The sequence below is a fragment of the Podarcis filfolensis genome, assembly GCF_964270895.1.
Source record: "Podarcis filfolensis genome assembly, chromosome: 10".
Classification (NCBI taxonomy): Eukaryota; Metazoa; Chordata; class Lepidosauria; order Squamata; family Lacertidae; genus Podarcis; species Podarcis filfolensis.
In genome coordinates this window covers 50,986,437-51,000,802 of record NC_139612.1, presented here as the reverse complement: position 1 = coordinate 51,000,802, position 14,366 = coordinate 50,986,437, and the positions used below count along the sequence as shown (strand labels likewise).

The following is a 14,366-nucleotide window of genomic DNA, read 5'->3' as shown; positions in this document are numbered from 1 at the left end:
CAAACTGTCTCTAATTCATAATTTATTCTACCTTAATTCGCATATCATAACTGCTTTAGAACATTGTTTTTTATTGTATTGCTACCCACATGGAACTTAGGGAGACCAGGAAAATACATCAAATAAATCCAATTATTAAGTTTCCCTTCCCCTGGATTTCAAAATGTCCCTCCTAATGCACCTATTAAAAGTGACCTAGATTGGTCACAATGAAGCTCCATACATTTACAATGATAAAGCTACTTCCGGTCTCCTCCTCCCTCCAAAGCTCATTAATATTTCCAAAGTGCTTTATTGTTAGAACCATTGTTAGAACATTTCCATGCTCCCTTCACTTCTTAACCTGGAAAAATATGATAGCATCCTGCTGATGTACGGAATGTGTATTTACACAAGATAGTAGATGATGGGCAGAGAAGTTTTTTTATTTCTCCATGGGGGTTCTTCCTCTCTGTCATAGAGCCAGATTCCTATACACTGGAGTTTCTCCCTCTCTCACACACCTGGGCAAAACACCACCTGTTTTAACATCTAGCCATATCACCTCCAGATGTTTTGGACTACAATTCCCATCAGACCCAGCCAGGATGGATGTGCTCTCGGAGGCTGATGGGAGTTGTAGTCCAAAACATCTGGGCACGGGCACCATGTTGGCAAAGGCTGATCTAACCGGACTAGGAGTTCTGACCTCCCTCATTTCTTCTGGGTCCTAATAATGTCACCTTTTTCTTTAAAAGAAAGGTCGCCTCCTACTTAAACCTCCGACCACAATGGCTACTTTTCCATTCCGACTCCTCCATTCTCCGGCAGAAGGCTTCTTTCTCCAGCTTTTAAATTATCCCCGTTTAGAAATTACATGCCACCCTCCAACTTGCTGAAAACTCCTGCGTCTGTTGAGCACCATTATGAAAACAAACGCACCTCCACCACCAAAACCCTGCCTAGCTCACAGGTTTGCTTTGATGCAGACCCACAACAGAAAGATCAGCAGACACCCGGGAAGAGCTCTCGGCTCGCCTAAATGCCATATTCTGGATTACTGACAATCCTGCTCGCCCCCTCCCCTCCCCTCCCGGTCCGCAGGTAGCTTTGGCGTTTGCGCGCAGCTCTCAACAACTGCGACATCCTCTCTCTCCCTCCCTCGCCGGCCTGACGCGGAGATCCACTCAGACGTGCCGCGGTGGTACCTGCGGGCTATCCTGCAAAGCCTCTTCCAGACGAAGCCTGTCGACGGCGGGCATTGTCTGGCGCTGGAGAGGCGAGCGTGAATTATTCAGGCTGGGCGGATGATCCTGCTTGCAAGTGGATCTCTTGTGACGCGTCAGCTTCGGATGCTGCGCCCAGCCGAGGGATCTGGCGAGTTTCCCTTTTTCCCACCGCAGCCGGGAAGGAGATAAAAGAAGCGAGTTCCGCAGCCGCGCAGCGCCCAGGTGCGTGAAGCAGGTAGTTGCCGCCTGTTGCGCACCAAGCCAGCCAGCACAATCCGCAGGCAGCCAGCCCAGGACCACTCCTCCCAGTTCCTGTTTCTGGGAGGAAGTGGGACGACTAGTGGAGAGCATCAGGAAGTGGGGCGGCGCTGCGGCCTGGGCCTCCTGCAACAAAAATCCACACGGGCTGTTTCTTGTTTAACGTGCGGGTTAAAGGCAGAAGAAGAGAGCCCTGCAGGATCAGGCCATCTTACCCAGCACTGGCCAACCAGATGCCCAGGGTGGGGGAAAGTCCAGCAGAACCTTCACAGCCGAATTTAGAGCTGCAGATTGTCACGCTGCAAGGCTGAAATCGTATTTAAGGCTCCCGGAGAAATAAAATGAAACATTGCTGGCATGAAGGCCTGAGAGGGGTTATTTCAGGAAGAGCAGCGTTTGATTCTGTTGTTAATATTGTTTAAGGCTTATCCGGCCTTGTAAAATCGTGTGTGATCATGCTGATGACAGCCAAAGAGCTCGTAAAAAACTTAGTGTTGGCAGAAATAGGTACACGGACCGATGAGAGAAATAGCACAATATGAACTAGATCTGGTAGATAAAGCATGTCGTGAATTAAAGCAATTTGCACTATGTATATGAAAGCAAAGGTTGGTTTTTTAAATGGTATGAATGATTTTGCTGATCAGTTCTAAAAGAAACTAGAATTCTAATGGCTGCCACGAAAACGCTTTGCTAAACACCCAACAGGAGGTGGTTTGAAAGCTTGCAACCCTAAATCCATTCAGAAGGTACAAATAAAATATTCGGATTAAAATGGTGGGATGTTTAGGTGGAATGGAATGACCTAGGATGCAGGGATTGTAGGTTAGTGTTAGAGCACCTGTCTTGCATGCAGAAGGGCCAGGTCTCCAGGACCCTGTCTGAAATCCTGGAGAGCTGCTGCTGCTCAGTGTGGCCAGCACTGGGCTACGTGGACTGGCTCAGCTTCCTTTGTTACTATAACTGAGGGACCACCTCCTCCCATACTCTTAACCACTACAGTGGTACCTCCGGTTAAGTACTTAATTCGTTCCGGAGGTCCATACTTAACCTGAAACTGTTCTTAACCTGAAGCACCACTTTAGCTAATGGGGCCTCCTGCTGTTGCCGCACTGCTGCGGCGCGATTTCTGTTCTCATCCTGAAGCGAAGGTCTTAACCTGAGGTACTATTTCTGGGTTAGCGGAGTCTGTAACCTGAAGCGTATGTAACCCGAGGTGTTAAGTTGTGGGCGAACATAGCAGACGACACAGCGATTTCTCCAGAGCAGCTCTTTACTTGTAAGCTGGACAGAACTGAACAGCAAACAGCTCAGCCGGCCTGCTTTTATAGGCAGCCGGCTGTCAACATTGTAGCAACAACAACCCAGGGTTTCCCCGCCTAAAATAACTGACGTGGACCTGAGTGAAAACTATCTACAGTATCCCCCTGCTGGCCCAGGGTGAGAACTTCAGTACATAACACGAGGTACCACTGTACATCACACTGGCTCTATCTCCCCCCCCCCTTTTTTTTTTAAATTCCAGGACATATGAAGTAGCAATAAAGTCAAATGGACAGGTTTAGAAAGCCTTGCCCACATTACTGAGTAAATACAGCAACTCTCACATGGAAGTAGATATCTGGGGCAGGCTAGTGTCCCAGAGCCTCTCCATAGGAACTGAGTGCTGCCTTAACCTCTTTGAACAGCCATGTTGTGACTCGCACACTCAAAGCTGGCAGCTTCCTCATACAGCAACAGAAACTCAAAGCCTTCAACAGCTGCTTGATGGACAGCTTTCTTGGCAGACAGCTGCTTGATGGCAGCTTCTTCATTATACAGTAGAAACACAACAATGATTAAAACACCGGATGAATTTCGGCTTTCTGCGCAGCTCTTAAAGGTGCAGTGTCAAGGGGGGGGGGGCAGTGGATGATGACAGGTGAGAATCTTCTTTACCAAGATGTTTTTAAATTGATTTTTGTCTCTCTTCATGGAAGACTATGGTAATATTCTAATCATCAATGATTACTGGGTGTGAAGAGTAGTTGTAAATTTGAACTAATTAAAGTAGTATGATACTGATCCAGGCAAGGATTCTGTATATTTTTATTGAGTATAATACGTCTTCCAAATTTACCTGCTTTCTCGCTGTCTTCATGATGGCTACTGCTTTGTTGCTGTTGCTAAAATCATGTATAGAATTTGTTTATAATAACAATAATCAGCAGCAGATTACCGAAGAAGAGAAAGACAGAAAAATGCAATGAGAAAGGATCACATAAATGAGTTTGCCATTGAACGGTAAAGAGTAAATTAAAGTGGAAGAGGAGGGAAGTATTGCAGCTGCTCTTAAGCAAAAAAAAAATAATCTGCAAGTATTCTGGAGAATTAGATTTCTCCCACGAGTGTAGGCAGATTTGCTGCATCTAGTACAGCACTTTGTTAATCCATAATCAAATGTGTGCCATTACTCTATAAATGTGTTGTTTTCCTGTTTTCCCTCTCTGACTCTTACCGTATTTGTCAGCTTCATAATGTATGCTTTTGTACTGAAAGCGTACTGAGTGTGTGCCTGTAATTAATTAATTAATTAATACCCCGCCCATCTGGCTGGGTTTCCCCAGCCACTCTGGGCAACTCCCAACAGCATAATAAATATCACAGGGTGTGTCTGCCAGTTGCACTTACCTGCTGCTACAGCTTTCCTAGTATAACAGTTCAGGTAGCCAGATGCAAAGGAAGACAAGCATACCTTCTGAAATCCCCCTTTCTGCATAACTAAGGTGCCCCCCCTTTTTAATCTGGCCACTCCAACAGCAATGTTGCTGTTAAACTCCGAATTGTGAAATAATGAAAATTCTGTTTCATTTTAAGTAGGCTCTAAAGTCTTTAGTGTTATGTCAAAAAAGACCTGTCATTCGCCAGAACAATCCTGTGACTAAAGTATGTATGCAAAGGATCGTCACATTAAAGTATGATATTATTGAACTCCATGAGCCATTTCTGAGGAAATATGCTATATGCTATATGCTATGTTGCTATTACTATTATGGTTTAGCAGTTGAGGCTGGCAGGAGGTAAGATAATTACAGTGGTACCAGAGGTAGAAAATATTTGTCCAAAGCTGCCCACACAGAAGCTTTTATCTGCCCCTAAGGTACAACCCATGCAAATGTATCATGCTTAAAAAGGCAGAGGGATCACAAACTCTATTCCATGGACCCAAGGTTGTCTCTCAACTGGGATTTGAAGCTGGCCAGCAAACCTCAGTTGAAAGGAACTCTTGGTTCATATCAACCATGGTTAACATCTGTGTTGATACACTGTAATGTGTTGGAGGAGACTCTTGAGAGTCCCATGGACTGCAAGAAGATCAAACCTATCCGTTCTTAAGGAAATCAGCCCTGAGTGCTCACTGGAAGGACAGATCCTGAAACTGAGGCTCCAATACTTTGGCCACCTCATGAGAAGAGAAGACTCCCTGGAAAAGACCCCGATGTTGGGAAAGATGGAGGGCACAAGGAGAAGGGGACGACAGAGGACAAGATGGTTGGACAGTGTTCTCGAAGCTACCAGCATGAGTTTGACCAAACTGCAGGAGGCAGTGGAAGACAGGAGTGCCTGGCGTGCTCTGGTCCATGGGGTCACAAAGAGTCAGACACGACTAAACAACAACAACAACAATGTTTAACTGTGGCTGAGGCCAACAGGGGAGGAATGAAAGTGGGGAATGCATGGTAGGGGAGAGGCCGTGGAGAGAAAGAATGCATGTACATATGCATTTAAGGAGCTTGGGGACCATAAATGATGAGACAGATCTTCAACACTTGAGCCATAGAACTGGGAAAGCTAGTCAGGGATTGCTTGTTTGAAGTGAAGGTCACTAATTATAGCCAGCCCTTGGGGTTTACATAGCTTTGACATTGATTAATATTGCATATACAGTTTGGGATGTGACCCTTTAACCCAGTGTCCTAAGCCTGGCTTGGCATGAGTCCTCTCTGCCAGTGTGGTTCCTGTCCCTTGATTAAGACCCATAAACAAGATTATTGCCCTCTCTTTGCTTTGCCTGTCTGAACAAAAGAAGGTCGGCTAGTCTTCCACCAGACATCAGCTCTGACACTCGGTTTCAGTCGGTTGAAAACGACAACACTGAAATGGATTTTTAATGTTAGCAACTGCATTTTCTGAGCAGGGTTAGGAAAAAGCAAGGTTTCTGAGAAAGGAACGACTGAATCAACACTACATTTCTTTCTGAATATTGCCACTGTTGTGGTTGGTGGCAGTGGTGCAATGTGGTAATCGCACCCTAATTCATTAACAATCATGGCTTCCCCCAAAGAATTCTGGGAACTGTAGTTTATCCCTCGCAGAGGTACAAGTCCCACCACCCTGTAGTTAAAGAACTACAGTTCCCAGGATTCTTTGGAGGGAAGCCATGACTGTGACATAAAATTCCTTTAGACTTAGTATGTAACCTCACATCCACATCATATGTTGAATGGTCTTATAGCTTGCTTGCATTCACACACTAACCATAGATGGTAATGTTTATTACCTCACTTACATCAAAGTGTGGTGAAGTGGCTCAGCTGCCTTTGGCCACTTCTGCTGAGTGGGGCCCTGGACTTCTGCCTCAAAGTCCTGCCCTGATGGTACCACTTGCTGGTGGTGTCAGTGCTACAAAGTGAGCTTTTTGGATCAAAGCCACGACCGCAGGAGGAGCCCGCCTGAACTGACAGATTAGAGGCATGTGCACTCAGTGACCCTGTATGTACAACATGCACAATTGTACATGTGCACATGTCACAATAATTCTGCCTTATCAATTTGTGCACTGCTTATATGCAGAAATGGCTTCTAGACATTTTACAACTATAAAATCAATGCACAATTGAAATACACAATAACAGTTACATGGGGGCATTGAAACTACCTTAATTAAAATAGACAGCAAAGCGACCAGTTGAAAAGCATAAGAATTAAAACACGTGAAATAATGAAATCAGAAATTTAGTTCAGGGGAAAGCTTGCTATTATTATTGTAGTGTGGTGGGTAGAGTCTGTGTCCCTGCATACACAATAGTTGTACAAACCAGCAAGTGTACACTCCTTCACACAAACACTTTGGCTTCATGCGTACCATACATTTAAAGCACATGACTTCCTTCAAAGAACTCTGGGAACTGTAGTTAGTTAAGGGTGCTAGGAACTGTAGTTCAGTCGGTGAGCAGTCAGCTACAGTCTCCAGGATCCTTTGGGGGAAATCATGTGCTTTAAATCTGTGGTGTGTACGCAGCCTTGCACACATGTAGCGACAGCCTGTGTTCTGTGCCAACGTGTGAACAAGCCTTTTAACTCCTATGATAGGGAGACTTCTAAGTTAACTCCCTTTTCTGGCCCCAGCATGAGTCTCTTAAACTGAAAGATGCCCACTGCCAAGTAGGAAGGGGCAGTAGTTGGTGGAGTACATGAGAGGCAGTATTGCAGGGCATAATGCCTGCACTCATCCTTTTCAGTGGCAGTTTCAGAATTTGCATGCGCTGACAGCGACAGGTACAATGAGCAGTTGCCACAGGCCCCACCCTCACACACACAGCTGTCCCTGAAGCCAATCATCTCATAAGTAGTTGACTAGCTCAGCATACCAGTTGCCTGCTGCTGTTCCTCACAACAAAGAGGATTTCGATTCCACAGCACTTTGCAAACTAAGCCAACACCCATGAATTTCCTTTCTCAGCTTAAGAACTCCACACGTGAGCTGCCTGAAAGGTCCTTGGAGAGAGAGGAAGGGAGGGAAAAAGAGAGAGGCATTGTTTAGTCTATGATTCAAGCCTGGGAGCCTATTATGCCAACTATAATCTATCCCGTGATTTTATTTGATCTGACTGGTTCTGCTAGTTTTGGAGGAACTGCATTCAACACACTTTACCATTCCAATGGGAACTTAAAGGCAAATCAGGGTTGTTTCCTAGTCAGGCACAAAATCTGTATTTTTAGCATGAAGACCAGTGAAGGAGGGAACGAGCTGTTTAAAAATTAAAAGAGGCAAATGTTTCATAGCTGGTATAGTATACAGTGGTACCTTGGGTTACATACGCTTCAGGATACATACGCTTCAGGTTACAGACTCCACTAACCCAGAAATAGTACCCTGGGTTAAGAACTTTGCTTCAGGATGAGAACAGAAATTGTGCTCCGGCGGCGCGGCAGCAGCGGGAGGCCCCATTAGCCAAAGTGGTGCTTCAGGTTAAGAACAGACCTCCAGAACGAATCAAGTACTTAACCCCAGGTACCACTGTAGTAGCTACGGACTGGCTCAGATGATGATCTAAACTAAATACACCTCAAAGCGGTCCACAAAAATAATAAAACAATAAAAGCATTGGTAAAAGCAGTTTTAAAAGCTGCTTGAAACATTAAAAAAAATAAAATCAGCAATGAACTAAAAGCAGATTAAACCACGCACCAACATTCTACATAACTGCGTAGGTTGGTTTAAACAAAACTGTTTTTAACCAGCACTGAAAACAGGCACCTGTCTGATGTTAATAGGCAGGGAGTTCCAAAGTTGATTTCTTACAAATGTGGAACATATACTGTGTGGCACCAGGGTCAGCTCCTTGCCCACAGTGCTTAGAATGTAACATTTCTGAGGAGGAGATGGAAGCACCTTAACTCTAGCACATATGCCAATAAATAAATGTGCATGAACCCTAAGGCATCACGTAGTGCACAGCTTATTGATCTACTTCTTTTCCTTATTGTTTACTTTGCTCTGGCTAGAAAATGCTCACACTTAACAATGATCAGTCAAACATTTACTCCTTTGCAGATACTGAGATATACTTTGAGAGGCACGGATTCGCATATGCTAATTTATATGTATAGATGAAAATTTTGAAGCAGCTGCAATAATTTAAATAGAAATACAATGCATGTCACCATAATGGAAAAACAATACCCTTGTGGACTTCCGGGTTGGTGCCACTGTTTAATGGCGGATTCCCTCCGAGCTCCGGAGGGAATCGGCTCCGTAGCGTCTGGGTCTGGCCGCTGCGGCGAAGCGGGGACCCTTAAAATCACAGGCGCGGATGCCTGTGAACACAGAGACTCGGCGGGCACCATTTGCGCCCCCCCAATCCGCGACGGAGCCTTTTTAAAGGCTTCGGAACGGAGGCAGGGTAAGGCGTGGTGCTGAGAGTACTCCCTCGTCTACGGAGTGAAGCCGCAAGCCATTGACAGAGAGCGCCAACTTCTTCTAAGAGTGATTGGATCCTAAAACATCAACCCGTGAGTAATACGGAGATTGGAACTTTAAAAAATTTCTTATTTTGGATTTGGAACGAGCGGGAAGGGGCTAAAAAGGAAGTCCACCCCCCCCTCTTTGTAAACAACTTAAAGCAAAGGACTGGGCAGCTAAGGTCGAGAGAATCTGTTTCTTGTTTTTTTTTAACTAAAGATCCTGACCTCACGGTTTGGACATTATAAGAGGATATTCTGGAGGATAAAAAGAATTTTGGGAGCTGAAACTACACCCCCCCCTAGACCCGGGAACGTCCGATGAGAAAGCCTGTTGCATGGAAGATTTTGACAGCTGTCAAGTGAGCTGCTAGTCAGCTAGTTGTCAGCTGGAAAAAGAGAACATTGTTTCTGCTGTTTTTGCTGGTTTATTCGGGATAACTTGTTGAAAATAAGGTTGATACAAAATAACTGGACTTTTGGTTTTTGAGCTGAAAGGAAGATCAAGGAATTAAATCCCCCTAGAGGGGTAACAAGGATACTACATTACAAAAATGGCTGGAGTGTCTAAATTCCAAGCAGAATTGGACAGAGCACTGGTTCTCTTGGGAAACTTACAAGATGAGTACGATGCTTTGTCTACAGAGGTAGCGCTATTACACTGGACAGTAAACAACAGCTTGGAGTCTGATAAGGATTTGAAACAGGAAGCCTATTCAACTGAACAAATAAATGAAACCGAAAGCGTAGACACGATGGAGCAATATGTTCTTTTTGAAGAAAACGAAGGAGGAGATGGAGGTTTGCAGGAGTCAAAGGAGAGCTACAATATGAGGCCTGACATGATGATAAAAAAGGACAATAAAAACTGGATGCGGAAAGCCTGGTTTGATTGGGAATTTGGAAAATGGAGAGATCCTCTTTTGAGGAGATCTGAAGACCTGAGGATTATAAATTTGTTGAAGGTGGAAGCTGGAGCTGTGGGGACATTTGGATTAGAAAGAAATTTGAAACAAGAGTTGGAATACCCCATAGGCTTTGCTTTTGCTTTTAAGTATGGAGGACTGGCTAGAAGCAACACCGATTCTGTTGGGCCGGAGCCCCTCCGAGACCTGGGGCTTAACATCAAGGTCTATCAAAGAGACCGGCAGAAAGGAACTGAGAGAGACATAAGGGCCTCGGACCTGAGATCTCCAGGCTAAATAAATAATATAAAGACTGATGGATATTGGTTGGGGACTGGAACCGGGAGAAGGGTGGGTGGAGGTTGGGAATCCAAAGGGTACATAAGGATAATTTGCATTGCTTTGTTTGTTTTATATTTTGTTAGTGGTAAGGAAATTGGGTAAACCGTGGAAGGGAAATTTTGGTCGACCTTAGGAAAAAGGTTCAAGAATAAATTAATGAGGTATAAGTATTGATGTGTAATTTTAATAAGGTGAAATTGGTTTTTTTTTCTTTTTTTTTTTAAACTAAGTGAGAATAAGGCTGTTAAAAATAAATGGAGGAAATGGAAAAAAGAAGTAAAGTAAAATAACAGTATGTTAGAATAAATGTTTAAGTTAAGGTGAAGAAATAAGTTAAGGACTTGCTGAATTGACAATTTAAATTGGAATACAAGAAGGGGAGGTGTGAGGAGGTCTGAGAAACAAGGTTGAGGAAAATAAGTATCAGAAACTGTATGTGTTTTTTCTATTTTTTTTGTTTAGTTTCGAATATTTTGTTTATTTTTTTTTGTTTTTGTTTGTTGTGTGTTTTTTGAAAATACCAATAAATATTTAATTAAAAAAAAAAGGAAAAACAATACCCTTGTGACTTATGTTCTTGTTTGGTCTGCTGTTCAGGGGCTGATGTGCAACTTCAAGGCCTTTGCTTCTGTCCCTCCTTACCGATTTTCTTTTACCCTTTAAACCAGATTTGGACATGTTAGCCCTTCAAACAGAGGACTGTCCTCTGCAAAGTAGGTCATCCAGGCAAAAGACAGGGCTGCCCATTGTGGGTTTAGGCCAGTGATATGATAGCAGAGGCTGTATACTGTAAAAAAGTACACATTACATCCATTGCTCCACCATTTTGCCTCTGACCTTGCCCATCTCTGGCTAGTGGCCCCCTAAGAAGGGAATGTGGCCCTCAGGCTGAAGGAGTTTCCTCACCTCCACCAACACCCTTCCTGCACTTAGTGATGCCCTGAAATAATCACAGACACTCCCTGCGCCCTCTCTCAAGTGGCAGTGCATCCTCATTCAAATGTCAGCTCTGCTCTTAAGTCACCTGAGTATCTTAAGCTGCTGCTGAGGTACAGTCTCAGGTGGTTATTGTCTCCATCAGTCCACTCAGCTAAACAATCTGATTGGCTCACCAGAAGCGCAGATCACTGGGCAGCCACTTTTGAGGAGAATATTTGAAGGAGTGTCTTGGCTACTTAGACGTGTTTTGATTTTGGGGCAAGTTTCCCAAATTGTCTTTTGTCTGCATCAGACCAAAACGTGACACCACGTGACTCCCAGCTTAGAAGTGCAAATTTAAGCAAACAAGTGGTGTGATTTGGTAAAATACATTTTATAAAAACCATATTCATAAATATTAATAAAAAACATATCTGTCCTTATGCGACAAGATTAGACTGTGATGAACATGTCTCCTCAGATTAGCTGAATATGTAAACAAACCACTCAATTTTTTGGGGGTGCTTCATTATGTTTTTGAATATCGTATTTTTAATTTTTTTATTATGGCCAGGGGCCTCAAAAGCTGGAAGTGGCCCAGGTCTCTCTGGGCCATTGGGAGGGCCTGATGAGAGTCGTCCATACCTAGAGGGATGACCACCTGGGAATGACACATCTGCTGTTTTGCGTTCCATCATGATGAAAGAAATGCTGGATACAAATATATATATATAAATGAACAAATTCTCCCAATGCTGTTTTAAAAAACAAATAATAACAACAGACTTGACTCTGGAAGCAGTGTGGCAAAGTGATTGGAAGGTCAGACTAGGACTAGGGAGACGAGGTTTCAAAGCCTCACGCAGCTGTGGAATTTCCTGGGCGGCCTTGGGCTAATCACTGTCCCTCAGCATTGACCTACCTCACAGGCTTGTGGTGAGGATAACTTGGGGGAGGGGGAGAACCACCTTGATCTCCTTGGAGGGAAGGTGGGATATAAATGTAATCAATATAAGTAAATAAACTTGCTAATTGTCAAATTGCATCACCTTGGGGGCTTGCATTTGAAGCTGAGAGTCTTCAGTTCAGACTCAGACAGCTGACACCCACCAGAAAACGGGCTCCTTAAAAAAAACCAACCCTTAGAAATAGGAGTAAGTGGATTAAATAGAAGTAGGAATAAATTTATGGATCTTCTGGAGTACCAAGCAACTTTGATGTCTTCAAATGTAAACATCATCATATGGCACTTAGGAACGCACTTGCTTTGCGGGGGGGGGGGGGAACATAGCATTAGATAAATAGCAATTTTCTTCAAGTGGTTTTTCTAAGAAACTACTATTATGCAACAATGTGAACAGCACAACATTCTGTAAAAGAGCAAAATGACAGGCTTTTTGCTGTTCTGCCATTCCACGGTACAGTGCGCGCTCTCTCTCTCTCTCTCTCTATATATATATATATATGAGATGTCATCTAAAAATTTAAAAATTCCAGAAAATGATTCTGAGTCAATAGATATGAGAAGAACTTTGGCTTAGCATGCCTATGGAGAGCCAGTGTGGTGTAGTGGTTAAGAGCGGTAGACTCGTAATCTGGTGAACTGGGTTTGCTTCTCCACTCCTCCACATGCAGCTGCTGGGTGACCTTGGGCCAGTCACACTTCTCTGAAGTCTCTCAGCCCCACTCACCTCACAGAGTGTTTGTTGTGGGGGAGGAAGGGAAAGGAGAATGTTAGCCGCTTTGAGGCTCCTTCGGGTAGTGATAAAGCGGGATATCAAATCCAAACTCCTCTTCTTCTTCTATGCATAGTTTCAATAAATCAAAGTGATTAGCTTTCTCCCCCTCCCCCCTTTTTTAAGTTAGGAAATACACATAGATTCATAGAATTACAGAGCTGGAAGTGATCTCAAGGATCATCTAGTCCAACCCCACTGCAATGCAGGAAGTTAGATGCCATTGCACCAAGCAAATGTTTCCCCATGTTTCCCAGTGCATTTTACCATCTTTCCTTATTGCAAAAGTCTGAGGTGGGGTTTTTTTTGTTTTTGTTTTTGTTTTTTTTGTAAGGTTGGAGCTCCAAATCTTTCATTGTGCAACCTGAATTTGCTGGTATGTGATTGAATCCCTCTGAAAAATAGCAACAGATTGGAGGCAACCTTAGTTTAATGGTACTTATTCCAAGGTAAATGGGTATAGAATTGCAGCCTAATCCATTCACTTTGAGGATAATTTAGTTGCATGCTGAAATGCTAGTCCCCTTTATCATATCATTCTATGTCTCTTCCTACGCAAAGAGAGATTTTCCTGTACATGCTAATATGATGGTAAATAAATTGATCTTTAGGCACCAGCTCAATAAAGCAGTTAAAGCTGTGTAAATCAAAATCAATAGGGCTGAAATACCTGCTCGTGATTAAGAAAGTGATTAAGTAAAAGGTAAAGGTAAAGGGATCCCTGAGCGTTAAGTCCAGTCACAGACAACTCTGGGGTTGCGGTGCTCATCTTGCTTTACTGGCCAAGAGAGCCGGTGTTTGTCTGCTGACAGCTTCTGGGTCATGTGGCCAGCATGACTAAGCCGTTTCTGGAGAAGCCAGAGCAGCACACAGAAACACCGTTTACCTTCCCGCCGGAGCCGTACCTATTTATCTACTTGCACTTTGACGTGCTTTCAAACTGCTAGGTGGGCAGGAGCAGGGACCAAGCAACGGGAGCTCACCCCATCGCAGGGATTCGAACTGCTCACCTTCCAATCGGCAAGCCCTAGGATCAGTGGTTTAGATCACAGTGCCACCCGCGTCCCACAATTAAGTACCTTCCCCAACAGAAAAAGACTGCTGATTAAGGGTCTTGATAACATGCCAGTCTATTAACCTTGCTGCTGTTTGTTAAGAGAACGTGGCAGAGGGTAGGGGTTGGGGATTTTTTTTTGTCTTTTCATTTGCAGTATAATTGATTTTTATTTATTTATTTTGTTGCTGTTGAGAAGCTGCCTCCTGTGTCTGACTTGGCTCAGGTTCTGATGTGAAGATCTGTATCGTGACCACACAGGAGAAAGAACCAAAGTCAAAGAGAATGTTATCCTAACCAGAGGAATTCTGTTAAATTCCAAGAGATTCACAAGAAACCATAACTCTTCAAGCAGCTGGCTGATGCCACTTTGAGCATCTTTGGATGCTTGTGACCAGAGCAGGGACGGGGAACCTATGTCCCCCCCCCAGGTGTTATTGGACTACATTTCCCATCATTCCTCACCATTTGCCATACTGGCTAGTGCTGACAGGAGTTGGAAGTACAACAAAATCTGAAGAGCCTCAGGTTCCCTAAAATAGAGGGATAGAAAAAGCAAGTAGACTGTGTTTCCTGTTATTGCTGCATGCAAAGCTACCATACTCACTCTCTTTTAGGAGGTTTAGGTTTAATAGGGGCAGTTTCAATAGAGGTAAAGAAATCAGCACAATAGCCTCTTTCCCATTCAGGATCGCCAGCAACTGGTGTTCAAGGCATACTG

General features: G+C 43.9%; 1 protein-coding gene and 1 long non-coding RNA gene across 3 annotated transcripts in view; one reads left to right on the top strand and one right to left on the bottom strand.

The window, feature by feature from the left end:
* Positions 1–1,662, bottom strand: part of APPL2 (adaptor protein, phosphotyrosine interacting with PH domain and leucine zipper 2) — a 32,350-nt gene extending 30,688 nt beyond the window's left edge. The window contains exon 1 of one of the 2 annotated variants that reach the window (XM_083574095.1): positions 1,188–1,662. In XM_083574095.1, the coding sequence (XP_083430221.1) occupies positions 1,188–1,559 (372 nt within the window). In that variant the 5' untranslated portion in view covers positions 1,560–1,662. The remainder of the gene's footprint in view (positions 1–1,187) is intronic. The other variant, XM_083574094.1, reaches the window with a different exon arrangement.
* Positions 1,663–1,793: 131 nt separating this feature from the next.
* Positions 1,794–3,530, top strand: LOC310743736. Its single transcript, XR_014539204.1, has 2 exons — positions 1,794–2,682; positions 2,933–3,530. It is a non-coding gene; the product is annotated as an uncharacterized lncRNA (long non-coding RNA).
* Positions 3,531–14,366: the final 10,836 nt, after the last annotated feature.